The sequence below is a fragment of the Mus pahari genome, chromosome 11 (assembly GCF_900095145.1).
Source record: "Mus pahari chromosome 11, PAHARI_EIJ_v1.1, whole genome shotgun sequence".
NCBI classification, from domain to species: Eukaryota; Metazoa; Chordata; class Mammalia; order Rodentia; family Muridae; genus Mus; species Mus pahari.
The window spans coordinates 8,019,147-8,047,060 of record NC_034600.1 but is presented as its reverse complement, the minus strand read 5'-3'; the positions used below and the strand labels follow the sequence as shown (position 1 = coordinate 8,047,060).

Below are 27,914 nucleotides of genomic sequence, written 5' to 3'. Positions count from 1 at the left end.
CTCTCTCTCTCTCGTGTGGTGTGGTGTGTGTGTGTGTGTGTGTGTGTGTGTGTGTGTGTGTGTGTGTGTGTATTAACTGGAGACAGAATAGCTCTGTGTTCAACATGATCTTAGAATGTGTAGGACACTAGATTCAATTGCCAGCATAGAAAGAAAAACGGGAGGGAGAAATAACGGGGAGGGGGGGGAGAAGAAATGAAAAAGGAAGAGAAGCAAGAAGGAAGAGAAGGAAGGAGAGTGAAATGGGGAAAGAAGAGGGGAGGGGAAAGGTAAGAGTGGAGACAGGGACAAAAAAAGAAAAAGACAGAGGTACACCATAAACTCAGGAGTGTGGGCCAGCCTAGGCCACTCAGGAGTGTGGGCCAGCCTAGGCCACTCAGGAGTGTGGGCCAGCCTAGGCAACATAGTAAGATACTACTTTTTTTTTTTTTTAATGAATTATCTCCCATGAAGCATAAATAAATTAAAAATATACTTAACTAATGTTGGTACGGTTGATACTCTATTAACTAATAGTATTTTAAGAAATCTAGTAATGCTACATTATGTAGATAGAGTTTAAGAGAAAGTGATGGGCTACCCAACTTGTCACTACTAAACTTCTTCCACAACTGCTTATACACAGACAAGTCATTATTATTGTATGTTAAAATTTGGACCTAAAAATCTTTGAAAGCCATGGGTTGAGGGTTTTGTCACCAGGCTGTAGTGTTCTTGGTAGGTGGCAGAAGCTTCAGAAAGTAAGGCCTAGTGATTGAAGACAGGTCTCCCTGAAGGAGGTACTAGACCCCGGATCTTCCTTCAGCTCTTTCTATCCCAGCCAGCACATGAGAACAGCTCCGACCTGCATGGGCTCCTGACCTTGCTGGCCTCCCATGCTGTACACACAATGCAGCAAGCAGACGGTCAGTACACTCTCAACCTCTGAAGCTGAACCACAATACCCGTTCTCCTTTTAAGTGGGTTTCTTACACAAACATTTAATCTTCAACCCTTTGGGGACTGCCTGGCATACAATACATTCTCAACATTATTTTCTGAACAAAAAAACAATTTACCAAATAGACAAGTAAACATATAAAAAAAGTTTTCATTGTGTATAGCTTGCAACCATTATTTTAAACTGCACTCAATTTAACAAGCATACATTAAATAGCTATTTATTTCAATAAAAAATTAAGTTACTATTAAACTTACTAATAAAATATGTAAGAGATACTCCCAACTATGGTTCAAAACTAATGTTTTATATTTTAAAACTCTTTCAATGACTTGGAAATCAATACACTAAAAAAGAACATTACATAATTAATATATATATATTCTCCTATTGAATTATTAAGTAATTCAGTACCCTTAGTTAACAAGTATAAGGAATAATAGCAACAAAGTACAACTTTCTAGAAGGTACAGCAGTTTTGTGAAAGTCAGTTTTTACATATTTTCCTTTCTACAGTGACTAAGTTAATGATCTATTGTGGATTCTTATGAATACAAGTGCCTGAAATTCTAATATTCTAAGACCCAGGTTTACCCCTTCACATTCCATGAGACTGTAAGCAAAGGTTTCTAATTTTATCATCAGCAAGAACCTCTAGGAATTGCAAGCCGAGCACACACAGTGCTCACTGTGCGACACACAAGACTTTCCTGTGTCACTTCACTGTATTTCCACTTTCTAATTTGAATTAGGTTATGAATGTAACCTATGTCTAGGTCATGGCATAGACCCTGAGAATCAAACCAGACAATACCATCTGCTGGGTCTCATTATTCTGATCTTCTATATTCTCAGCCAGCAACTGACTCAATTTTCTCCACAGCTCATAAAGCTCTTGTCTGTCTGCTCCATCTTCCTGCCGAGTCTTTATCAATCTATACCATGTCTGAGCCACCTGGTGAAAAGAAGATTGAAATAGTTATGTTACCATAAACTTAAAATGTTAAACCTAATGATCAAAATTATTTCATCCATTAACACGTAAAAATAGCAAAAGAAATATGCCCTATGCTATATGAACTCTGACCAAAAAAAGAAAAAAAAAGTTAATTAGGCAAATTACCAGAACCGAATATCACTAAGACACAAGACAGATGACTACATCCCCAGCCCCCACAACTTAGAAGGTAACAATATGGCTGGCTAAGCTCCACAAGTACACTACTTAGGAAACTTAAACTATTTTTAAAGTTTCGAAGTTAGGATATCCTAAATTATAATTCAATTTCCAAAGCATTGTAATTTATTTCTCATATTTTTGATATCATACTATATCTTAATTTTTAACTTTCACTAAAGTTAGATGAAAACTTTTTTCTAACATTTATGGAAGTAGCTCAGAGGTCACTAGCTCACCTCTAGCTGTTTCTTTTCCTGGTGATAGAGAGCCACGAGCTTCTTACACACGTCACACCACTTCTGTCTGTCAACACTTAGGTTCAAGAGAAAAAGAAAAAGAAATCTTAATTTGATAGCAGAAACCAAAGACTTAAAAGCCTGAAGCATTTGATACTATAGTATTATTTTATACAATAAGCCTAAAGATCATCTGTCAATATTTTGACCATAAATTTTAAAATTCCAAATTGAGTCAATCATCGTAATAGTCTTTTCAGTCTATTTCAATCACAAAAAAATTTGTGATGAACTTCTGGAAGAAAATTGTTTCTGAATTCTCAGTAAATGTTTACAGTCCTTCTACCTCTGTGATGATTATTTCTGGTTGTCAAGTTAACTATATCTGGAATTAACTAAAACCCAAGCTACTTGGTAGAGCTGGGAGAGATTTTTCTTGACTGAATCATTTGAGGTGGGAAGCTGCTCTTGTCTGCTTCCCTTCACTCTGGCAAGTTCTTTCCTTCACTGGCAGTAGAGCCCACTTCTATGAAATTCTTGAGTTTGCCAAAGACCATTTGAGACATCCAGCCTCAAGGACCAAATTATTACTGGATTCAAGGACTTTCCACTGTTGGATCACAGCTTGTCAGCTACTCTAAATAAATCTATTTATATATGTAGATTCATTCTATCAGTTTTCTTTCTCTAGAGAGGCCTAGCTAGTATACTTCAATGAATAGAACTATTCTAATTCAAACTTGTAAAGAGATTCACCTTTCCCCACATATTCCTACCTTTCATAGAGATCCAGCAGCTTTCGGTAAACACCAGGTAAATCATCCTTAGCATTTATGTGATTACACTTCTCATACAAACTTGCTAGACCCTAAAACAGGAAGTGGCAATGATTATTCTTAGCAAAATTTTATACATCCCAAAATTTACTTATTGTGTGAAATAATGTACTAACATCTACAAATTAGCAGAGTTTACAGATGAAAGATGGGTGGAATTACTCTTCAAGTAAACTAAAGGTAGTCAGAAGACTTTATAGTTAAAGTCTTTATATTTAAAAATAATCTACTAGGTAGGAAGTTAAAAAGTGACAAACAGTATCTTTATCATCTAAACCTAACTTTTAATTTAAAAAATATAATTTTGTTCATAAGACAGGTTTAACTTCTTATATTAACACTGGAATCTACAGTTTGAAAAATGGAAAACAAGCACTTGCCCTATATTACAAGAACTAACACGTCTCCATACCTGCCAAGCGAGTAGCTGTTCCGGCTCTAGTTCAGCAGCTTTCTTATAGGCACCCTGGGCCTGATCAGGCTGTTCTAGTTCAGCTGCAGCAACACCAATAAAAACCCAGGCATTATAGTTATTTTTCTCTTGTTTTAACACTGTCTGATTAAAAAAATTAAGAGTAAGTCATTACATTTTGGAAACTGCTTAATAAACAACAAGTCAATAGTCTGTTATGAGTCTGCCACCACCAGAGCAAGCTTAGACTCATAGCTAGCTAGGTACTGTAAATGAAAAACATGCCTCGCCCACCCATGAGAATGCTGGGTAGAAGAGAACAGCAATGCCCAGCCCCATTCCTGTCTCCACAGCACTTCATCCAACACCAATATTTTCTTTCCCATAATATTTTCTCATATTAAAGATAGATTCTTCATGGCAGTTATAAGTCAATTCATCCTAATGTCAATATACCAAACATGTTCAAATACACAATGGCAGTAAATGTTTGAATAACACCAGCCATCTAGAACAAAGGTATATAGAGATGATGCTTTCAGAAAGAAGAGTACCTGCTAAAGTAAACAGTTTAAGGCAACAATTAATATGTTCTAGGAGAAGGGAAAAAAAAAAAAAAAGAACCAGGAGCCTCTCAAGGTTTTGCATATTCTAGGGAAAAATCACCTTTCTATGAGTTGAAACTCTCCAATAATTAGACGTCTGTGCATCCACACACTTCCAGCAATGTCACCAGTGTACTGTACAAGCTGTACTCTATCCAATAATGCTGCCTCCTGCAAAACTTAACCAGGTGTCTGCCAAAGTGAAACCCTAAACACTAGGGCTGGTTCTGCTCATGTTCTGATCACCGAGTACAACTGGTGGCACATAACTGTTTATCAACTGACACAGCTACATGTCAGCTACCAACCACTAATTACTGTCTGACTAACAATCAGAGCTTCAGTATCCAAGATACATTTTAAAGGAAATAATCACATACAAAAGAAATGTGGTGAAAATAGGCAGAAAATTCCGAGAGGACACAGAAAGAAAAGTACCTTACTGATGTACACAACCTAGAGCCAGCTTCCGCAAAGGAATGCTTATGCCATAATGCAAACAAAGCTCTATGAGACAGAACCACAGCAAATACACTCTTGGGTAGTTTTTCTTTGGTTGTCAACCAGTTTTGGGTTACCTCAGATAAGAGACGTCTGCCATTGCTTTGTTCTCCACTATAAATTATAAGCTACCTGATGAAATTCATGTCAAAATTTTACCAGAAAGATACCCATCCTAAATAGGTAACAGGAACTTGGGCCAGCCAAATGGCTCAGTGAGCCACCCAGGCTTACGGAACCAAGTTCACTCCCTGAAACTCAACACAAAGGTGGAAAGAGAACTGGCTCCACAAAGTTGTTCTCTGATTTTCACATGTGTATGCCCCATACCATACACATATACATCACACACACACTAACAATAATAGTAGTAATAGTAATAACTACATGGGTGCACAAGCATATGAGCATTGCCAGATAAGCTCTGTGTTCCTCTCTTCTCATTCCATATATACTGCATCCTCCATCTGAACAGACTGTACCAGATTAGTACCATTATGGTTTCATATGTCTGCTAATCTCAGTCATCAATTTATTTTTATGAATAGATCTCTTACATTCAGAGAGGCTGGTACCTTTGCTGAACCTCACAGCCAAGTAAATAAACCTTGAGGCCACTAAAGAATTAGAATCAAATCAGGTATGGAGACACATAGGATCTCAGCACTTAGGTGTCAGAGGCAGGCAGATCTCTGTGAGTTCAAGGCCAGTCTGGTCCACAAAGAGAGTTCCAAGGGCAGAGAGGGCTACACAGAAAGACCCTGTCTCAAAAAAATAAAACTAAACAAAGCAAAACAATTAAAAATCTTGCTGTGTACTTAGCCTGTCTAACCTGCCTTTAAGAGTACAATGTAACCTTGCCATGCTACACAGCTTTAATTTTAAGTAGCATATTCTTTCATGCTCCTGATTCAAAAAGGAATGCACATGTGTCTTTATGTCCACTATGATAAACATTTGCTGAAAACAGCAGAAAGGTCAAAAGTGTCCTTAAATACCCACCATAAACACTGGAAGCAGCATGGACATAAGTCTGTTGAGGCTTTACTGTCATGTTTGCTTTTCTGAGTGCTCTCAACCAGTAAAGTTCAGTCCTTTGCAAAACTCTATTAAAGAATGCCTTCCCTTTGTGATGTTTTCTATGCAGATTAGGCTTAACAAAAGCCCTTTGTGAGGGAAAACAAACAAGACAGCATTTAAGCAGGCACAGACGGAGACTCATACATCAGACAACTCCAGAACCATAAATTACAGACAGATGGGTCACAGGGAAAGAAGCAGGGAATCAAAATTGGGCTTGTTCTTGGCCAAAGTAGCGCAAGAGGAAACACTTTGACTTCATCCTGTTGCGTGCACCAGTGTGCTCTAATGCCTCTGAGGTGATCTCTAATGTGTCTGACACGCCTACCCAACCAATCAATGACTGTAATGGTCTCACTGTAACAGCTCTGGACCTCAGACTCTCCTTCCTATTCCTGTGGCTTCATCCTTCCTTACGATCCATTGCTGCCACACCTCCTCCCTCCTCTCATTGCTGCCTCTTCTGCCTCTCTCATCATTCTTACCATCCATAACTGAACTCCATCAGTCACAGATTTCACCTAAGTAGCATGAACCTTCGAATTTTCAAATGGGCCCTTATGTCACCAAAAAACAGAAGCCATCAGAGAAAAAGAAAAAAATGCTGATTTTCCCACCGCCCTGAATGTATCTGCACCTATCTTTTTCCTGCTGAAACAGAAGAGGAACTAAAGGCCTCCTCTCATGATCTGGGCTGCATCCTGTCACCTCCCTAAGGACTTCATATAGCAGTCAATTTCTCTTTAAAAGGAACATTCCCATCGGCACACAAGAAAGCTTTAGAATCTTGATTCTTCTACCCACTGGTCAGATAGAATTCAGAATGTCAAATACCTTAAAATAATAAAAATGTTGAATAGGCCCAGAAGGTAAGGTTCCTGCTATCAAATCTAATGATCTGAGTTCAAGCCTCAGGACCCACATGGTAGAAGGAGGGAAGTGATTCCTACAATTTGTTCTGACTTCTACAAGCACAATACACATAACAGACACATTTTAAAATATAGTTCAAGCAAAATAATAATAATAACAACAACAACAACAACAACAATGTATAGTGATATTCCATAATGCAAGATGCTTTTGATACTTCTGCCTTTGAAAACAGAGCTTTGATAATTTAGCAATCAAGAATATTAAGTGCAGCAACAGAAACATACCCCACCTATAAGGAGAGATGAGTCTTCAGGTTTTACCACTTGACTGAATATGGACAATTAAAGACTTATACCTACAAATAACCCATAAATTGGTAATGTATTCGATTGCCCAAGAAACAAATAACCTTTACCTTGCAGTGTTTCAAAGCTTCTTTGTACTCTTTGTTTCTGATTGCATCTCTTGCACTTCTTAGAGCAGTCTTCACTTCTTTGCTGGACATTCTATCAAAACAAGAAGCTGTAGTGAATCTAGAAGAATATTTCCCTAAACATAACCGTCTGAAAAAGAAAAATCTAATTTCTTCTCTCTGGAATATGCTTTCCCTCCTGCTATACACACAGTTCATTCCCTCAATTCTTCAGATTTCTATTCAACTGTCTCCTCACATTGGACTTCTCCCTGAACAAGCTTCCTAAGATTTTAATTCTTCCCTCTCTTACTTAAAATCACCCCGTATGCCCCCTTCTCTTGCTTTATTTTACTTCCAAGTACTAATACATCTCCTGTATCATATATTCAACATCTCTACTATGTGTATCCTAATACCAGCAGAATCTAAGTTCTGTATAAATAGGGTTTTGTCTGTTTTTGGTTTTCTATCTCTAGGACTTAGTCTAACAAATGCAGGTGACCAATAAATACATGTTGAAATACAGCTATATTAGAATTATATCCACACTCCACATACTTAGCTAAAATACAGATGATCTTATGAACAAAGACCTACAATATATAGTAATCCCAAGCTGATTTTAAAGCAAGATCCAATAAAATAAGCTCAAGGAGTTCAAGGCCAATCTCTGCTACACAGCAAGTTCAAAGTCAACTTTCCCTACATGAAACCTAATACTTTGTACAGTGATTTAATTTTTAAAAATTATTTCAAAAATTTAAAAGATTTTACTTTATAGGCAAAGTACTTCATTTAATATGAAAGTACATTAATCTAATTTAAATTATAGTAGCCCATGTTAATATTTTATAAATTACCAACTTATCCAAATCAAATGCAATCACAATATAATCTTTGTTTTTAATAATACAATTCTCAAAAGAGAGAAACAATTGCATTTTCTGCTGACTTGACCTCTTTCTAATCTCATCATAAAGATAAAACAAAGTTAAATACTAAGCAGCTCCAGATTCCAGATATTCACAGTAACAAATTCCCGGAGTATACCCCCACTGTATTCAAATACAGTAAGGGAACAGAGTAACTGCTCTCCCACAGTAAGTACACTAACACATTTCACAAGCATAGTACATGGACACAATCCATTAACATAGTACATTAACATAGCAGATCAATGTTACACTAACACAGTAAACAAACACTGTATATGAAACTAGTACATTGACACTTTATACAAACACAATACATTAACACTGTACATACAATACATTAACACAATACACTAAGACGGACATTAACACAGTACACTAATGAAGTATTCTAACACTGTACACTAACAAAGTAGACAAATACAATAAACTCATGCAGCATACTAATGTAGTACACTAATACAATATACTAATACAGTACATTAACACTTTACACAAACACAGTATACTAATATTTTATACTAACATAATACAGTCATGCCATACATTAACAGTATACACAAATACAGTACACTAACACTATACACTAATATAGTATACCCACACTTTACACACATATACTAACATTTTATACTAATATAATATACTCATGCCATACACTAACACTATACACAAATACAGTACACTAGCATATTATACCAATATAATACACTAACACACTACACTAATGTACTACATAAACACACTATATACTAACATGCTATACCGATACAGTGCACGAACATGGTACACTAACATAGTATACTAAAACAAAATACTGACAGAATACTACCACTACATTCTAGCCAAACTGAAATGCACAAGTATGAGACAAAAGAAATCTATGAAGTTAGAGACTTATAGATAAGGTTGTTTTAACTTAAAGAAAGCTAATATTCAGTATAACATAAAAATTATAACACTATAAAATCAGTTTATCTATGATACATTCAGATTTCCCAAATATAACATCTTGTTGCAATAATTACCAAATTACACATCATATTATGTCATCTTTGAATGACTACCTTACCTGAAAGTATCTTGATATTGATTTAGAGATGAACTAGAGAAAAAATGCTTTTAGTCTATGAGTCTTAATGGCAGCAGTTAACAAAGTTTAGCATTGATTTCACATTAGCTTTCTCAAGCCACGTTCCTTCTGCAAGGTAACCTGTAGACTAAAAAGAAAAGATCAGTGAGGATAACTGATTCAGATAAATAGAGAGATCCAAGTAAAAAATAAAATAAAGAAGACCTTAGGTGGGTGAATAAAAAAGGAAGAAACAAGAGAAAATCTCCACATGGGCACCAAGCTCATCAAAGACAGACAAAATACAAAAGCCCTGTTGCCCTGAAGAATACAACCTAAATCAGGAGAAACATCTATGGCTTCATAGAGAACCAAATGCCAGACTAAAGGTGAAACAGGCAGGTACAGTAGGAGTTTAGAGAAGACACACTGTGTGAGGTAATAAACAACTATGAGGAGAAGACAGTCGCAACAGTGGAGAGAAGAAAGAACATCACTCCAGTCAGAGACATCGCATAAGGAGAAAGGGGAGAACAGGAGAACAAGAAAGGAACAAGAGAGAATGAGAAAGTTACCCTGAACAGACCACAGTAGATACACCAAATGTCAGAAGCAAACTGGAGCTAAGTAGAGCCTCCAACGATTACAGACCTTGAGAGTCAGGTAGACAAGCTTAGACAAAGGACAGCTGAAAAGCATCAGAAACTGTATGTTCCATTTGAAGCCCACTAGAAATGCACACTTTCTCTTGATAACAGCTGCTATATTCAGTATCTTCCATATCTACCCACTTCCACATGTAATTCTTTACACTGAAATGGAACCATCTATTCTCTTCCTGTCCCTTCTTCTCTTAGACATAGGACACAGGTTCTCAGGTACTCCTTTCTTCTAACACATATGTACATGAATACACATATGTACATGCATGTAAGTTTCAAACACAAAGCAATTTGTCCCTGAAAGTTAACTATTTTTAAATAGGACAATAAGAGGCCTATTAACCATTTTTTAAAAATAAACATTAGAAAACTGTCCACTAAGTAACATTCAAATCTTTTTTTTCATAAAAAAAATCCATTATCTAAAATGATTCCATGTACCCCTATGCTCCTCTATTTTGGATTATTTCCCTCAATTGTAAGCATTTCTAAGACTATAAGTCCTTTGAAAGGCAGCAATGCTATTCCACAGTTATACTAATACTTTTTCTAACTCCCCTCTCCTACCGTTTGTCCTTCCTCCCAAGTTAAAGCTCAGTATACTATGCTAAAAGAAGCTGAGCACAATAACTGATTACCAAGAGAAAATGCATACACTTTTGCATACTTTTATGCAATGAAAATTTTCCAACTAGCAACTTTAAAATTTTTTTACTCAAATTAAGCTTAAAGGTAGCAATAACTGTATTTTCAAAGAGTTAGAAAGTAAGTCACAACAAGAAGTAATAAATAGTCTAAAGGTATTTGTTTTGACCTGTAGTATAGCAGCATCCATCACTAATCCTGCTGTTGAAGGACCTGGGATAGATCGTTCCATAAGGGCAGGCTGACTGCCTGTGACTTAGCACACTGCTCCCCTCTTACCTGTTACCACACCTGCATCTTCTTCATGAACTGAATGTCAAGTTGTTCCTTACCCATTTTTCACCTAAATTAAGTAAACACAAGCATGAGATAGTGATACCCAACACCCAAATCCTTCCATATTTTTTAAATTAGATTCACCCTGATCATAATTTAAAACATGAAGAATAAATCTATATGATTTTCAGTCTTTCATCTTTCAGAGAGCCACTAATCTTCATCTCCCAAGTTCTGAACTGGTTTAAACCAGGACTTAAGCTGTTCCAATCATGCCTCCTTTCCTCCTGCAAAATGTTACACAACCCCAAATACAGAGGCATAGAAACAAAGGTATGCAATCAATATGACAGCAAGTCATAAAGAAATTCATTTTAAAACAATTATTTTGTATACACATAATTAAAGAACCAAGAAATTTGTATAATAGTGAAATTAATGTTTATTCCTTCATAAAGAATTAAATCTTGGCTGGGTATTTGATACAGCACAATACACAGTTATCTTCAACAACTTTCAAAATCACTATTTTGATTTTAGACTGTCAATGATAAGAACACTCCTTCCTGTACATACACAGATGGTAGCAGAAGTGACAATAAGAGTCATTTCAGAGCCGGGCATGGTGGCGCATGCCTTTAATCCCAGACAGGCAGATTTCTGAGTTCGAGGCCAGCCTGGTCTACAAAGTGAGTTCCAGGACAGCCAGGGCTATACAGAGAAACCCTGTCTTGAAAAACCAAAAAAAAAGAGTCATTTCAGAAACTGTTGGAAATCCTGTCTTCATCCCAAATTCAAAATAATATGGTTACATAAACAAGACCTAAGAATGACAGTGCCAGCTGAAATACCAATATGGATGCTGAAAAATCACAAAAAGCTCCACCTCTAGATGAAGAGCTATAGGCAATTAAGAGAGATTTGAGAACGTTATCCAATACCATGTAGTCAACCCTAAAACATATACATATGAGCAACAATGAATTGACTCAGCAGGTTGTATTTATATATTCATTTCTATATATGTATGTGCATGTGTGTATATAACAATAATAATTTTTAAAAGGTTATGAATTTGAGAGGAGCTAGTTGTAGTAAGACATGAAAGGCACCAGAAGAATTGTGGAAATGATGTAAATACAGTACACATAGACAAATTTTTAATTAAAGGTAGCAGGCAAGTTTGTTGAGTATTTTCTTAATTAGTGATTGATGGGTAAGAGCCCAATCCATAGAAGGTGGAACAACACCTGGGCTGGTGGTCCTGGGTTTTGTAGAAAACAGGATGAGCAAGCCATGGGAGCAAGCCAGTAAGCAGCACTCCTCCAAGGCCTCTACATCAGCTCCTGCCTCCAGGTTCCTTCCTTGGTTGACTTCCAGTCCTGACTTCCTTTGATGATCAAATGTGATGTGGAAGTGTAAGTCAAATAAACCTTTTCCTCCCCAGGTTGCTTTGGTCATGGTGTTTCAACACAGCACTAGTATCTCTGTAACTACAACACAATCCTGTTGAGTAGTACACATAAAACACATGATTGACGATCTAGCTTCCAAAGTCTAGATCACCAAAAGGCATGTGTCAATACTCACATTACTCTTTTGGAGAGCCATCCAGTATTCTAACTGTGTATCCTTGCTTCTCTCAACTGTTCAGCCTGCTTACTCTTACTTTGCCTTGTCTCATTTTACTCCTAACAAAACCATGTTGAAATGTCAAACTTACAACCTACACCATAACAAGTTCACACCAGTCCGATCCTATAACATTTTTGACCTATACCAGCATTTCCAAAAACATATTCCAAAGAACATGCTTAAAGGAATTACTACATGGTGCAGGAAATTTGTAGCTACCATACAGATTTCAGTGTCCTATCACAGTGTATACTGGAATCTTAAAGTCTCAGGAAAATCCAAATACTCCACACAGATGAATGCAGCAACTCTAAATTCGGTCATCACAGAACACTCAGTTCAGTGAAAGTGAGCTGACGTTTTGAAAACATTAGCATGCTCCAGAAAATAGTTTGGGTTATTACTGCTTTGGGGGAGTGTTTTTTTTTTTTTTTTTTTTTTTTGCATTCAACTATTACCCATACTTTTTAATGCCTTTTCTAGTCTTAGACTTTTACAAGTATGTATATCTATGTTTCCCAAAACTGGAAGTTCTTTGGGAAATTCTGTTGTTCCTTTGGATATTAAAAGCCCTGCAGAGGCTAGATCTAGGCTGTTTAACTGCACACCCTCTAACTTCTTGAGAGTAGAATTTTTTTTCTAAACCAACCTGTTCCTAACATGGAAATCACTAGCTGATGATGTAAACCTGACAGACACCGACATACAGAGATCTGAGGCTGTTGTGGGATAATTGTATACTGCTATGTTATATAGAAATTTCTTTCAAATTAAAACATTCCATCCTGGTGGCAGGCTGCTTAAGACTCAAAAAAATAAAGTTTATAAGGTTCAAGAAATAAACAACTCACAAGTCTCAGAAAGCACCTGAAACTGATATGATTTACAAGGCTCCTCTCCCAAGGTAAAATAAGTAGTAACATAATGAAGTGCAGGATACTCTCTGCAAGTGGCTGAGGATTCACAGGTTATACAGGGAGCTTCAAGAACACAGCCTCATTGCCCATGTTGCAATGGCTTTTCAGTGATGCAGCTAACTTTGAGTCATTCATATTCCCCTAAGTAACTCCACACCCATGCTCTGTAAGTAAGTCCAAGAAGCTCATTATTCAGCCTGCTTGATCATGTTTCCATAAGAAAAGTCAAACAACACCCCAAAATATATACATCATATGTGAAAGAATTTCAGAATACAACAGTATTTGCAAAGTCAAAGGCAATGAAGACTAGATGAATTACATCTGAAGAGTAATGAGATTACTCTTTGAATTTGGACTTCTAAACTTCAGAATTATGAGAAAAGAGATTTCTGTTGTGGTATGTTGTTATATCAGCCCTTGTGAACTAAACCACAGCCTCTATCCTGAATACTACCTAACCATATAAACACACGCACACATAAAAGATCTTTGCTCACAGAATAACTCGGTGATTAACAAAAACTTCTATATCCAGAAGGCAGTCATTAAAACAAGAAAAGACAATCCTGGGGTCTGGTGGCCTATGCCTTGAATCCCAGCACTTGGGAGGCAGAGGCAGGATTCTCTGTGAGTTCAAGGCCAGTCTGATCTACAAAGTGAGTTCCAAGACAACCAGGGTTTGTTACACAGAAAAACCCTTGTCTCGAAAAACCAAAAAAAGTAAAAGAAAAGAAAAATTAAGATGTATCACATTTTCTGTATCCATTCTTTAGCTGAGGGACATCTGGGTTCTTTCCAGCTTCTGGCTATTATGAATAAAACTGCTATGAACATAGTGGAGCATGTGTCCTTGATCATTCTTTGGGTATAGACCCAGGAGTGGTATAGCTGGGTCTTGAGGTAGAACTATTCACAATTTTCTGAGAAAATACCAAATTGATTTCCAAAGTGATTATACACGTTTGTACTTCCATCAGCAACCACATCCCCTTGCTCTACATCCTTACCAGCATATGCTATCTGTTGCTTGAGTTTTTGATCTTAGCCATTCTGATGGGTATTAAGATGGAATCTCAGAGTTGTTTTGATTTGGATTTTCCTGAAGACTAAGGATGTTAAACATATCTTTAATTATTCCTTGGTCATAGGAAATTCCTCTGCTGAGACCTACAATTTGTTCTGCCTCACAATTTGTCCTGCCTACCAGATGTGCAGGAGTAAAGACAAAGCAGAAATTGAGGGAATGACCACAAAGTGACTGATCCAGCTTGAGACACACACCATGAGAGAGAGACCACCCCGACACTATTAATGATATTCTGCTATACTTGGAAACTGTCATGAGAGGGGCAACTGATGGAAACAGATACAGAGACTCATAGCCAAACATTCGGCAGAGCTTGTGAGATACTGTGGAAGAGGGGGAGAAAGAACTGTAGGAGACAGAGGGGTCAAGGACACCACAAGAAAACCTACAGAATCAATTAACCTGAGCCTATAAGGGGCTCACAGAGACTGAACCTCCAACCAGAGGTTGGACATGGGACATGGGACAGATCCAGGTCTTTGGCACACATGTAAAAGTTTACAGCTTGGTCTGCATGTGGCACTCCTAACAGTAAGGGCTATCTCTGACTCTGTGGTCTATCTGTGGATCCCTTTCCCTAACTGGGCTGCCTCATCTAGCCTCACTGGAAGATGGACCTAGTCTTGTGGCAATTTGATATACGAGGGCCCGTTGATAGCCGTGGGAGGCTTCCTCTTTTCTGAGGATAAAGGGAGAGATGGGGAGAGGGGAGAGGAGGGGAGGGGAGAGGGAGAGACTGAGAGGAGAGGAGGAAGAGAAAGCTGCAGTGGATACATACAGTAAAATAATTAGTTAATTAAATTTAAAAGGTTAAGATTCCAGGAAAAAAAAAAAACAAAAAAAGTGAAGCAACCTGCAGTAAAACAATAACTAGCTGAAGACTGGTTAGCAAGACTGAGAAGACAACTATTGGAGAAGAAACAGGAAGACAGGCTTTTATCAGTGTACTATCAAAGTACAATGAATTAATGAGTAGCTAAAAGTAGAAGACTGTCTTCAGCTCTAAATCAGAACTTTTAATACTTAAACCTCTACAAGTATAGAACGAGCTCCTCAGTGGAAGTTTTCCCACCAGGGAAGATGAAGTATGGGCTGGACAAGCTAGCAGGGAGGACCATTATATTAGATGTCCCACTTAATGTCAGAGGGAAAGTACTAGAACCCTCTTAGGTTCTAGCAGCACTTTGAAACTGCATCCCCAAAATACCCGTTCCACTAACCTGTTACAGCACCTGCTCTCACTGACACCACAATTACAGAAAGAAGAAAAGGATGTGCTCCTGTCCTTTGGCCTGCAAAAACAAAGCCTTCAAGGACCGTCAGTGTTCAAAGAATCATGACCATGCAAAAAAGAAGACCAAATGTAATTTTTATAAAACTAAGCACTAGTTGATATTGTTTCTGTTAAGTATGTTCTACATTCCAACTTTACTCAACACAGTTCTTGGGAGTGTGCACTGTTTCGGAGGCAATCTACTTAGATAAGCTTTCTCACCCTTGAAAAGTTATTTAACCTCTCTGTTTTCCCATCTGAAAAAAGGTAGTCTAAATGAAGATTACAGAGTACATTCCACATAAAAGCATGCTACACAGTAAATATACAGTAAAGCTTAACAGACACTAAGCACATACCACTCTGTATTAGATGTGTAAGGTGTTTTCTTTGTTACAATTAATCTGTACAAAAGGCTGCCAAATATGAGAGATGAGATTTTAAATAAATAGCATTATTCCTCCTTTTCCTGCCAGAAAAATCAAAACATATGGTGTACTGTACAATTATATATACCTGAAATTTATCAGTGAATAATTTGACTTGGAAATAGAAACGTGCTTCTTCCAGAATTCTCCAAAGGAATCTAGCAATTAAAAAAGGAGCAGCTGATTATTCTATACCCAACAATGTTACTCCGAGCATACGTCAATTAGCCGCACACTTCACACAGTCCACATCTGTTCCTTTTAGAACCGGCTCCTTTTACTCCTCCAAAGACAAAGAACAGCCAAGCTTTTCTGTATCTGGAACCTGAAACTTCTTAGGCCCGCTCTTCAACCCATAGGAGCACAATCCTTACAGGTCGGCAAAAGGAGGAAATACGATGAGGCGGGCTTCCTAACTAGGGTTCCGGAACGCAGCAGAAATCCAAACCACTATCCAGACCACACACGAAGTGACCTAGCCTAAAGTCCCATAGGGGCACAACCCCATCCAATTTAAGTGACAAGAATCACTGCCACCTCATCACCGCCAAGTTCACTTTGTCAGCGAACATTCAGCCCCGCACAAAAGGAAGACGGCCCTTAACATCACGCTCATGCTCAGTATTTTCTCCCCTTAAATACCATTTCTACTGCCTTTAGATTTCAACATCTGCCAAAACCGAAGCAATCAGAACCCACCTGGGCATGTGGGACTGCCACAAAGTACGAGTCTGAACAACGCATGCGCGCTTCCACAGGCATCGCTTGAGTGAGAGGAACTGGCAGAGCTATCATTGGCTCGAAATTTGATTAAAACGGTCTTCACAGGGGCTGAGCGCGATTGCTTTCTGCGCATGCGCCTGTCCTTGGCCTGATGGGAGTTGTAGTTTCTAAGTGCCACTCATATTTACTTCAGTATTTGTAAGCCAAACTACTAGTCTTGTCCCTAGAGTCCGGTCCCTGCTCATGACTGGAGAGCAGGCCACAGGAGACCGGCTCAGCAGCCGCTTCTGAACGCCCATGCTCGCGATGCTGCTGTTGGTGTCGGTGGTCGCAGCGTTAGCACTCGCAGCACCGGCCCCCAGAACACAGAAGAAAAGGCTGCAAGTGAACCATGCGCCCAACGTGGTGCTGGTCGCCAGTGACTCCTTCGTAAGTACCCAGAGGACCGGGAGCAGACACCGCCCACAGCCTGTGGAGAAACGTCACAGGGAACGGGACACTGGGGTTGAGAGGTCCCGCATGCGCACACTGAAAGCACGCATGTGCATACTAATAAAGTAGTAGTAAAAAGCCGGTCTCTAACTCCTGGGGTTCAGCAATCCTTCTGCCTCAACCACACCAGTAGAGACTACACTGCTCACCATGGACACAAATTAAGCATTTTTACCGTTATTAACGTTTAGCCAATATCCAGGTTCAATTCAGTTTTGAAGGAAAACGCATTGTGTACTTCTATAAAATTGTGTTCGTTTTCCAGAGTCATATGTCAGTTGCCTACATTTGCAAAACTTAGTGCTCGGTTGAGAATGAAGGAAATTTAACTTTATTCTGTAGACCAACAATTCTCAACCTGTGGGTCTCGATCCCTTGGGAAAGGTCGAGTCACCTTTTTCAGGAGTCACCTAAGACCATCGGAAATATCAGATATTCACATTACAACTCATACCTAACAAAATTACAGTTATGAAGTGGCAACAAAAATAATATTATGATTGGGGGAGTCATCAAAATATGAGGAACTGTATTAAACTGTTGCAGCATAGAAAGGTTGAGAACCACTAATTTAGACATTTTATAATTGTGTTAGCACTGATTTAAAGAAGTTATATGTGTATGCATAGCCTTAAATTTGAATTAAATTCATATGGAAAGTGAAAGGACCCGAATTGGGAGGGGAAAAGCATGAAAAAGAAGACTGATTTAAAAAAAAAAAAAAAAAAAGCCGGGCGTGGTAGCGCATGCCTTTAATCCCAGCACTTGGGAGGCAGAGGCAGGCGGATTTCTGAGTTCGAGGCCAGCCTGGTCTACAAAATAAATTCCAGGACAGCCAGGGCTATACAGAGAAACCCTGTCTCGAAAAAACAAACAAACAAAAAAAATTTTTAAAAACACTTTTATTTTTAAAACTTATGGCAAAGCTACAATAACCACAATAGTACTTTACAGGCAGAACAATAAATATTCAGACCAGTAGAGTAGATTTAAGAGTCCAGAAATAGTCTTATAAACAAGTAGTGCTGGAAAAGTAAATATATACATGGAAAGGAGCAAAATTGGGTCCTGCCTTCCACCATGTGTAAAAACTAAAGTGAATCAATGGTTTAAATGTAAAAGCTAAGGCTATAAAACTCCTTCAAGACCATGGAAGTGTAAATTGTCATAATCATGGATTAGGCATTTAAAGTGAGCCAAGGATTTGAAAAGACATTCCCACATAGAATATACACAGATGGCCAATAAGCCCATAATAAGAAGCTTAGATTCACTAATCATTAGGGAAGTGTAGCTCAAACCAATTGATCCCCAGAAGGATAGCCAGGATCAAAAGGCATAAAAATAGGAGGGGGTCATGTGAGACGATGTAGGGAGAGCCAAGGGAGGGGAGGGGGGGTGCGGAGGTAAATATCAAAAGGCATAAAAATAGGAGGAGGTCGTGTGAGACGATATGGGGAGAGCCAAGCGAGGGGAGGGGGGATGTGGAGGTAAATATGATCAGAGTATGAAACTGTTGTGCTTAGCCTGTTGTTTTTACAGTTAATATGCCAGTTCTTTAGTACACACACACACCATAAATAATAACCAGAGTTAATGAGAATATGGAGGAATTAGGAACCTCATACCCTGCTGTTGAGATGCCATCTTGAAAAAACCATTTGACGGTTTTTACAGTGACTAACTAGAGTTACTATGCAATGCAGCAATTCTATTCCTAGATGTGTATGTTTGTGTTTGTGTCCAAGAGAAATGAAAACATAGTCTGCACCAAAGCATCTACATGACAGTATTATGGTAGAAGATGAGAAGTGAAAGCAACCTAAATAGCCAAGTGCTGGTAAATGTATAGATGGAATTTGGTAGTATTATTCAGAAACCAGAAAAGAAATCCAAAACTCATGCTTGTTACAGTGTGGCTGGACCTAGAAAACTGTGTCCTCAAAAGAAATGATGACAGACTATATTTTATATGAATCCATTTATATGAAATGTCCAAAGAAAGCAGCTATGTAGAGACAGACAGCATCTTAGCAATTGCCTCAGTTTTAAATGAGCCCAGGGTGAAGGCTAAGGGTGCTTCTGGGAATAATATAAATGTTCTAAATTACTTTCTAGATACACTAAAAACCTTTGAGTTGCACATTTTAAATGTGTAAATTGTATATAAATTATATCTGGATAAAAACACTTCTGCCTGGACATTAAAGGACATGGGCACCCCCTGCACCCCTGCTTCCACACGCACTGCACCTCCCCACTGTTGGGTCACACTGGTTGCATTCATTTGATGAGGTTTCAGAAGTAAATAGTCGGACAGGAATGTATACTGTGGAATCGCCCATAATATAACTTGGTGTGGTAGATAAGTAAGAAGGCGCACAATATGAGGCCTTGCCATAGTAGATAAGTCATTTTTTGACTACCTAATAGGATAATGCTTTTTCTAGTTAGCTTTAATTGTCAATTTGACATAGCCTAAAGTTATCCCAGAGGAAACCCTCAATTGAGATATTGCCTAGATCACTAGATCACACTGACCTATGAATGTCTGTGGGGGAATCTTAGTTAGTACTTCTATTATTGTGATAAAACATTGTAACTGAACACATGCTGGGGAAGAAAGGGTTTGTTTCATCTTTAAAGTGTCAGGTCACACTCCATCCAGTCAGGCCAAGAACTTAAGGCACAAGAACTGCAGCAGAAGTCACGAAGGAAGACTGCATACTGGCTTTGCTCCTGTAGCTTCCTCAGCTGGCTTTCTTATACAACCCAGGGCTAGCTGCCCCGGAGTAGCACTGTGTACAGTTAGGTGAACATCCCCACACCAATCATTAATTAATCCCACATTGATCAAGAAAATGCTCCCCCATACTTGCCCACAGGCAATCTGATAGCGGCATTTTTTCACCTGAGGTTCCACTCCCCAAATAACTCCAGCTTGTGTCACGTTAAAAAGGAAGAAGAGGAAGAGGAAGAAGAGGGAGAGTGTCTTGATTATTCATAGGTATAGGAGAGCAGGGATCATTGTGGGCATCAGTATCCCGTGGCCAGTCTAGCTTACAGCCTGTCTAGTTTATGGCCTGTCGAGGTGGTTCTGGGCTATATAAGAACACTGACTAAGCATAAGACTGTGAGTGAGCTAGCCAGAAACCAAGCCAGCACACAGTGTTCCTCCATGGTTTCTACTCCTCAAGACCCTGCCTAATTCCTGCCCCAACTTCTCTCAGTGATGGACTATAGCCAGAACTCATAAACCTTTCTTCCATAAGTTGCTTTGAGTCATGGTTATGTTTGTGACAACAACAGAATCAAACTAGAACAGTGCTTGAAATCTAAGCTTTTCCTTTGATCCTCCTTGTCCCAGAATGAAAAAGAACTAAATGCCATGCCATAATTCAGAAACAGCAATTAGAATTTATTGAAATGTATAGCTATGTGTGGGATGCAGATCACATGGGACTCCTCTGCATGCACAAAGCCCTGGATTCGATTCCCACCACCTCACAAAGAGGTTGTAGTAATGTTTGCCTATGATCCCAACACTCAGGAGATGTAGTCTGAGAATCAGAAGTTCAAGGTCCTTTTACCAAGTCAGAGGCTGCCTAAGATACATGAGACCCTGTTTCAAAAGATAAGGTATATATGCATGTATATACACAAATACACACATATAATTCATATAAGTATCTAAATGTAATGGTTTGAATAGGTACGGCCTCCATAGACTATGTGTTTGAAAGCTTGGCCTATGGGGAATGCACTATTAGGAGATATGGCCTTGTTGGAGTAGGTGTAGCCATGTTGAAGGAAGTGTGTCACTGTGGGTGTAAGCTTTAGGTCTGCTATGCTCAAGCTACATGCTGTGTAGAATCCAGTCTCTTCCTGGTAGCCTATAGAACAAGACGTAACTCTCAGCTCCATCTCCAGCACCATGATGGTCTGTATTCTACCATGCTTCTTACCATGATGATAATGACTAAATCTCTGAAACTGTCAGCCAGCCCCAATTAACTGTTTCCATTTATAAGAGTTACCTTGGTCATGGTGTCTCTTCATAGCAATGAAACCCAAACTGAAACATCAAAGTTAATTTGCTACTGTTTTTTTTTTTTTTTAAATCTCTGCTACAGGGTATAAGTTTTATGGATATGAAACTCCATTTTAACTCACCATTGTATCCTTAGATCTTGCAAGATGCCTGATACATAAACACACATGTCAAGTATTTAATGTTTATTAATATAATTTTTAAATTATTTCTTTATCCTCCAAAAGAGCTTTTCAAGAAGTTCTTTAACTTAATTTTTGTAAATGGATTTGAGCATAACACTTTCGATTTTTATTTGAGCTATGGATCCTTAATAACATACCTCTGTGGTTGTTTGTTTTTCTTTTTGAGATTTTGAACAAACATGCTGAAGTCTTTTGGGTTGTGAATTTTGTGTTTAAAGTTAAAGGAAATAATTTTTTGTAGCATAATCAGCAGTGGTTGAATTTCTTTATTTCAGGATGGAAGACTAACATTTCAACCAGGAAGTCAGGTAGTAAAACTTCCCTTCATTAACCTCATGAGAGCACATGGCACCACCTTCCTAAATGCCTACACTAATTCTCCCATCTGCTGTCCATCACGTGCAGGTATGAATGTGCCTTTAATGTTCCTAATATTAATGGAAAGAGTCAGACCCCTAAAAGTACATTCATATTCAAAATATCATATGCAAAAACCTATCGTAAAGTCATATTTCATACCTAATAAAAATACCTTGGTATAACTGGTTTGTTCTAAGATATGTAGAATGTTGGGCTCATTTGAATTTCTAACTTGTTTTTCTGAAGAAAGGCTTTTTCTTGCCTGGGATACTATCTAGTTCCATTTCATTTTTTCATTTAACTATCAAAGCAGATGAACAGGCACTCATAAGTCAGAGAGTACTGTTTCCAAGGGAGTCTTTCAGTGAGAGTTTCAGAAGGACTGGACTCACACCACAAAGGTGTCAGTCAGCAGGCTCACTGGAAGGTCCTTCCCAGGCACAACTTCTACTCATATTTATCTAAAAACTTTCCAAATTATTTCAGACTATATACTTCATCTCTTTCTCTTCTGTCTCAATTTACATCTATCAGCAAACTAAGTGCTCCCCTTATTAACAAATAGGCGCAGTTTTGGTGGTACGCATGTCATTGGCCATATGCCATGAGTTTAGAAAATGAACATTTGTTTTCAGACTCTTGTCTGAAAGTTGTTCTTCTGTGCCTCTGTCTATGTGGTCTGTGGTTCTCTGTCATGGAACTTGTAAATGACAGCAACAGTTTGGTTTCTCTCTGAGCCAATAGAGTCATAGAGATCATGTGTAAAAATGTGTTTGCTAATTTCTATACTGTGTTGAGTAGAAAGAGCCCTGAACTTGGGTAAGGTGACTCTAAACCTCAGTGTACCCTGTAATGGAAGTAACCCAGTCTCCCCATCTACAGAATGCTAAGTGTGCTAAATCATTGTTGGCAATTGGAATAGTAAATGAGAACGTGGTTAATGAACTCTGAAGGTCTCACAAAAATAGTTTTCCTAGAAGAAGCATATGGCAAGGAATGAAAGTGATATGAATGATTAGTATAGTCTTACTGTAGTTGGTAATATTCTTCTAATATTTAGAAGTAATCCTCGTAATTCCATAAGCATGTTTATTATTAATAGCCCAATTTACCGAAGAAAACTAAAACAAAAATATTGCATAACATCAAAGAACATACCAGAACTATGGTTACTGGGATTCATACCCAACCTCTCAGGCAGTATTTACTTAGATGAGAAAAGAGGGGCTTAGAGTATGGCTCACTTTCTAAAGTGCTTGCCCCATGGTCATGAGACCTGACCTTGAGTACCCAGCACCCATGAATTTAAAGCAACAATAATAAACTGAGTGTGATAGTGCATGCGTATAATGCTACCACTTGGAGGCAGAGACAGGAAGGTTCCTGAGACTTATGGAATGGCCAGCCAAGCTAAAGTGCAAGGTTCAGTGAGAAGGTAGAAGTAAGGAGGAAGGGAGATGGGGAGGGATACCTTTTCTCAAAAACTATTTAGGAAGATAATCTAGACATGCACATGCACACACACAGAAAAGAAGGCCTATCCAACCTACTAGGACTACACACAAAATGAGAAAAGGAAAAGGAAAAGAAACATTTATTAAATGTTAGAAAGTGAAAGGGAACACATAGCATCCTTTTTCCTTAGAAAAACCTAGCAGAAAGATAATTACTAGGAAAACCCTTGAGGATATAAGGAATCAAGGTCTATAATTGTCAGAGCACTAACTTGTGGTTTAAAAAATTAGACAAAATACTTACAGATAGCTTTTATGACTGAAAAATGCTAATGATGTTCAAGCCCTATATATAATCCAGCCATAAATACAACAAATACCTTAATCAACTTAACCTCTAGGCCTTGGTGAATCCATATGAAGAACAGATATACTAACCCCTTGCAAGGTGTCCCTCCAGTAAAGTGAAGTAGCAGTGAGGAATGTCTGTGAACTGCCACAGCTGGTGGCATTTCTTATACCAAATCACATACTCTAAACCAGCCAGCCACGCTCTCGAGTAATTCCTTTTAAACTTGAATTGTTAAATTTTACCTTCATCATTTTCTTTTATTTCTTTTATTTTTGCAGTTTTTTTATTTTTGTCTTTATTTCATTTTTATTCTTTTATTTCTCTCTTTTTTTTTTAACTCCCCAGCAATGTGGAGTGGCCTCTTCACTCACTTGACAGAATCATGGAATAATTTTAAGGGTCTGGATCCAAATTATACAACATGGATGGACATCATGGAGAAGCATGGCTATCAGACACAGAAATTTGGAAAAGTGGACTATACTTCAGGACATCATTCCGTTAGGTAATAATTAAATTAACCCTACACCATCCTCTGTCGCACATTCAATGGCTCTTTTTTACCACTTGCTTTACCACAAGGCTGAAATTAAATCTCTTAATCCCTCAATTATGCCAATTTGGCTAAAATTTAAGATTCTTTAATCTTCTTAAAATATTAAAGTTGCTAATATTCTGCTGGGTATTTCTTTTGTAAAACCTTAACATAAATAATTGCTGGATTTTTCTTTTATAAAACCTTAACATGAATAATTGCTGGGTTTTTCTTTTCTAAAACATTAACATGTATAATTCCTGGATTTTAGCAACCTGGCATTGTTGGTAGATGACTTTAGTCCCAGCACTCTGTGAGTTCCACAACACTCAAGGCAACACAGAGGAAAACCCTGTCATGAAAAGAAAACAAACAAAAAAATTATAATTAATGTAAGATAGTTTCTGCAGTGAACTATTTTGTGACTTTCTGTTATATAACAGGGTGTTTTCGCCATTTTTCATATTCTTGTTATTTACCTTTGACAGTTCTCTAGAAATTAAAGCTGCTGTAACTTTTCACTCATTTCAGTAAACCTTCAGAAGTCAGGCAGCCATCTTGGCTAGTGGTTTGGCTTAATGGTAGAGGCCATGGGTTCTCTTGCCACACAACAAAAGCACATGAGCAACTAAGCCTTCTGGTTGAAAGTGAAAATCTAGGATTTTTCTCTCAGTGACTCTCTAAGGTGGGACCATTCAGGAGCACACACAGAAAAAGCAGAGCAGCTGGGACAGGGTGCTATGGACCTACATCTGCACCCAGGAGGTAGGGCTGTTCCACAGCCCTCTGTGCACTGAGAGAGAGCTGGTCTCCCAGGAGTGCTGACAGAGGCTTACAGACTCACAGGAACAAGCCAGAGACAGAAAGAACATTTAACACAGAGATTACCAGATGGTGAGAGGCAAAGGAAAGGATCTTTAAGCATCACCAATCTTCTTTGATTTCTTTCTTCAGAGACTTGAAGTTCTTATTATACAGATCTTTCACTTTCCTAGTTAGAGTCACACCAAGGTATGTTATATGATTTGTGACTATTGTGAAGGGTGTTGTTTCCCAATTTCTTTCTCAACCTGTTTATCCTTTGTGTAGAGAAAGGCCATAATTTGTTTGAGTTAATTTTATATCCAGCTACTTCACTGAAGGTTTAGGGGTTCTCTGGTGGAATTTTTGGGGTCACTTACATATACTATCATATCATCTGCAAATAGTGATATTTTGACTTCTTCCTTTCCAATTTGAATCCCTTTTCTTGTCTAATTGCTTTGGCTAGGACTTCAAGTATTATATTGAATAGGTAGGGAGAGAATGGGCAGCCTTGTCTAGTCCCTGATTTTAGTGGGATTGCTTCAAGTTTCTCTCCGTTGAGTTTGATGTTGGCTATTGGTTTGCTGTATATTGCTTATATTATGTTTAGGTATGGGCCTTGAATTCCTGATCTTTCCAAGACTTTTATCATGAATGGGTATTGGATTTTATCAAGTACTTTCTTAGCCTCTAATGAGATGATCATGTGGTTTGTTTTTTTTTCCATTTGAGTTTGTTTATATAGTAGATTACGTTGATGGATTTCCATATATTGAACCATCTCTGCATCCCTGGGATGAAGCCTACTTGATCATGTTGGATGGTCATTTTGATGTGTTCTTGGATTCAGTTTACAAGAATTTTATTGAGTTTTTTGCATCAATATTTATAAGGGAAACTGGTCTGAAGTTCTCTCTCTTTGTTGGGTCTTTGTGTGGTTTAGGTATCAGAGTAATCAGAGTAATTGTGGCTTCATAGAATTTGGTAGGGTATCTTCTGTTTCTATTTTGTGGAATACTTTGAGGAGTATTGGCATTAGGTCTTCCTTGAAGGTCTGATAGAACTGTTCACTAAAACCATCTGTTCATGGTTTTTTGTTTTGTTGTTTTTTTGTTTTGTTTTGTTTTTTTGGTTGGGAGATTATTAATGACTGTTTCTATTTCTTCGGAGGATATGGGACTGTTTAAATCATTAATCTGATAATCTGATACTGATTTTAACTTTGGTACCTGGTATCAGTTTAGAAAGTTGCCCATTTCCTCCAAGTTTTCCAGTTTTGTTGAGTATGCCCTTTTGTAATAGGATCTGATGAATTTTTTGGGTTTCCTCAGATTCTGTTGGTATGTCTTCCTTTTCATTTCAGATTTTGTTAATTAGGATATTGTCCCTGTGCCCTCTAGTTAGTCTAGCTTAGGGTTTATCTATTTTGTTGATTTTCTCAAAGAACCAGCTCCTGGTTTGGTTGATTCTTTATATAGTTCTTTTTGTTTCCACTTGGTTAAATTCAGCCCTGAGTTTGATTATTTCCTGCCATCTACTCCTATTGGGTTATTTTGCTCCCTTTGGTTCTAGAGCTTTTAGGTGCTGTCAAGCTGCTAGTGTATGCTCTCTCTGGTTTCTTTTTGGATGCACTCAGAGCTATGAGTTTTCCTCTTAAGACAGCTTTCATTGTGTCCCATAAGTTTGGGTATGTTGTACCTTCATTTTCAGAAACACTAAAAAGTCTTTCATTTCTTTATGTCTTTTTTGTCCAAGTTATCATTGAGTAGAGTGTTGTTCATCTTCCACGTGTATGTGGGCTTTCTACTATTTATGATGTTATTTAAGATCAGCCTTAGTCCATGGTGATCTGATAGGATTCATGGGATTATTTCAATATTTTTGTATCTGTTGAGGCCTGTTTTGTGACCGATTATATGGTCAGTTTTGGAGAAGGTACCATGAGGTTCTGAGAAGAAGGTATGTCCTTTTGTTTTAGGATGAAATGTTCTATAGATATGTTAAATCCATTTAGTTTATAACTTTTGTTAGATTCAATGTGTCTCTGTTTAGTTTCTGTTTCCAGGATCTGTCCATTGGTGAGAGTGGGGTGTTGAAATCTCCCACTATTATTGTGTATGGTGCAATGTGTGCTTTCAGCATTAGTAAAGTTTCTTTAATGAATTTGGATGCCCTTGCATTTAGAGCATAGATGTTCAGAATTAAGATTGCATCTTGGTAGATTTTTACCTTTCATGATGATGAAATGTCTCTCCTTGCCTTTTTTGATAACTTTAGGTTGAAAGTCGATTTTTTTTCAATTTTTTATTAGATATTTTCTTTATTTACATTTCAAATGCTATTCCAAAAGTTCACTATACTCTCACCCAACCCTGCTTCCCTACCCACCCAATCCTATTTCTTGGCCCTGGTGTTCCCCTGTACTGGGTCATATAAAGTTTGCAAGACCAAGGGGCCTCTCTTCCTAATGATGGCCAATTAGGCCATCTTCTGCTACATATGCAGCTAGAGACACGAGCTCTGGGGGTACTGGTTAGTTGATATTGTTGTTCCACCTATAAGGTTACAGACCCCTTCAGCTACTTGGGTACTTTCTCTAGCTCCTTCGTTGAGGGGTCCTGTGTTCCATCCAATAGCTGACTGTGAGCATCCACTTCTGTGCTTGCCAGGCACTCACATAGCCTCACACAAAACAGCTATATCAGGGTCCTTTCAGCAAAATCTTGCTGGCAGGTACAATAGTGCCTGCGTTTGGTGGCTGATTATGGGATGGATCCCCTGGTGGGGTAGTCTCTGGATAGTCCATCCTTTTGTCTTAGCTCCAAACTTTGTCTCTGTAACTCCTTCCATGGGTATTTTGTTCCCTATTCTAAGGAGGAATGAAGTATCCATGCATTGGTCTTCCTTCTTCTTGATTTTCTTGTGTTTTGCAAATTGTATCTTGAGT

At 38.1% G+C, this 27,914-nt stretch overlaps 2 protein-coding genes across 6 annotated transcripts in view; one reads left to right on the top strand and one right to left on the bottom strand.

The window, feature by feature from the left end:
* The window catches only part of Ttc37 (tetratricopeptide repeat domain 37), a 105,475-nt gene extending 88,669 nt beyond the window's left edge, over positions 1-16,806 (bottom strand). For 2 of the 4 annotated variants that reach the window (XM_029543987.1, XM_021208292.1), the window contains exons 1-9: positions 16,711-16,806; positions 16,100-16,169; positions 10,672-10,735; positions 9,086-9,233; positions 7,082-7,172; positions 3,605-3,748; positions 3,133-3,224; positions 2,357-2,432; positions 1,755-1,895 (exon numbers count right to left, since the gene is read on the bottom strand). In XM_029543987.1, the coding sequence (XP_029399847.1) occupies positions 1,755-1,895; positions 2,357-2,432; positions 3,133-3,224; positions 3,605-3,748; positions 7,082-7,171 (543 nt within the window). In that variant the 5' untranslated portion in view covers position 7,172; positions 9,086-9,233; positions 10,672-10,735; positions 16,100-16,169; positions 16,711-16,806. Of the gene's footprint in view, positions 1-1,754; positions 1,896-2,356; positions 2,433-3,132; positions 3,225-3,604; positions 3,749-7,081; positions 7,173-9,085; positions 9,234-10,671; positions 10,736-15,530; positions 15,618-16,099; positions 16,170-16,710 lie in introns of all 4 variants that reach the window. The other 2 variants (XM_029543989.1, XM_029543988.1) reach the window with 2 other exon arrangements.
* A 155-nt stretch (positions 16,807-16,961) lies between these two features.
* Positions 16,962-27,914, top strand: part of Arsk (arylsulfatase family member K) — a 40,175-nt gene continuing 29,222 nt past the window's right edge. For both annotated transcript variants that reach the window (XM_029544013.1, XM_021208667.2), the window contains exons 1-3: positions 16,962-17,163; positions 21,738-21,867; positions 23,974-24,133. In XM_029544013.1, coding sequence (XP_029399873.1) covers positions 17,032-17,163; positions 21,738-21,867; positions 23,974-24,133 — 422 coding nt within the window. In that variant the 5' untranslated portion in view covers positions 16,962-17,031. The remainder of the gene's footprint in view (positions 17,164-21,737; positions 21,868-23,973; positions 24,134-27,914) is intronic.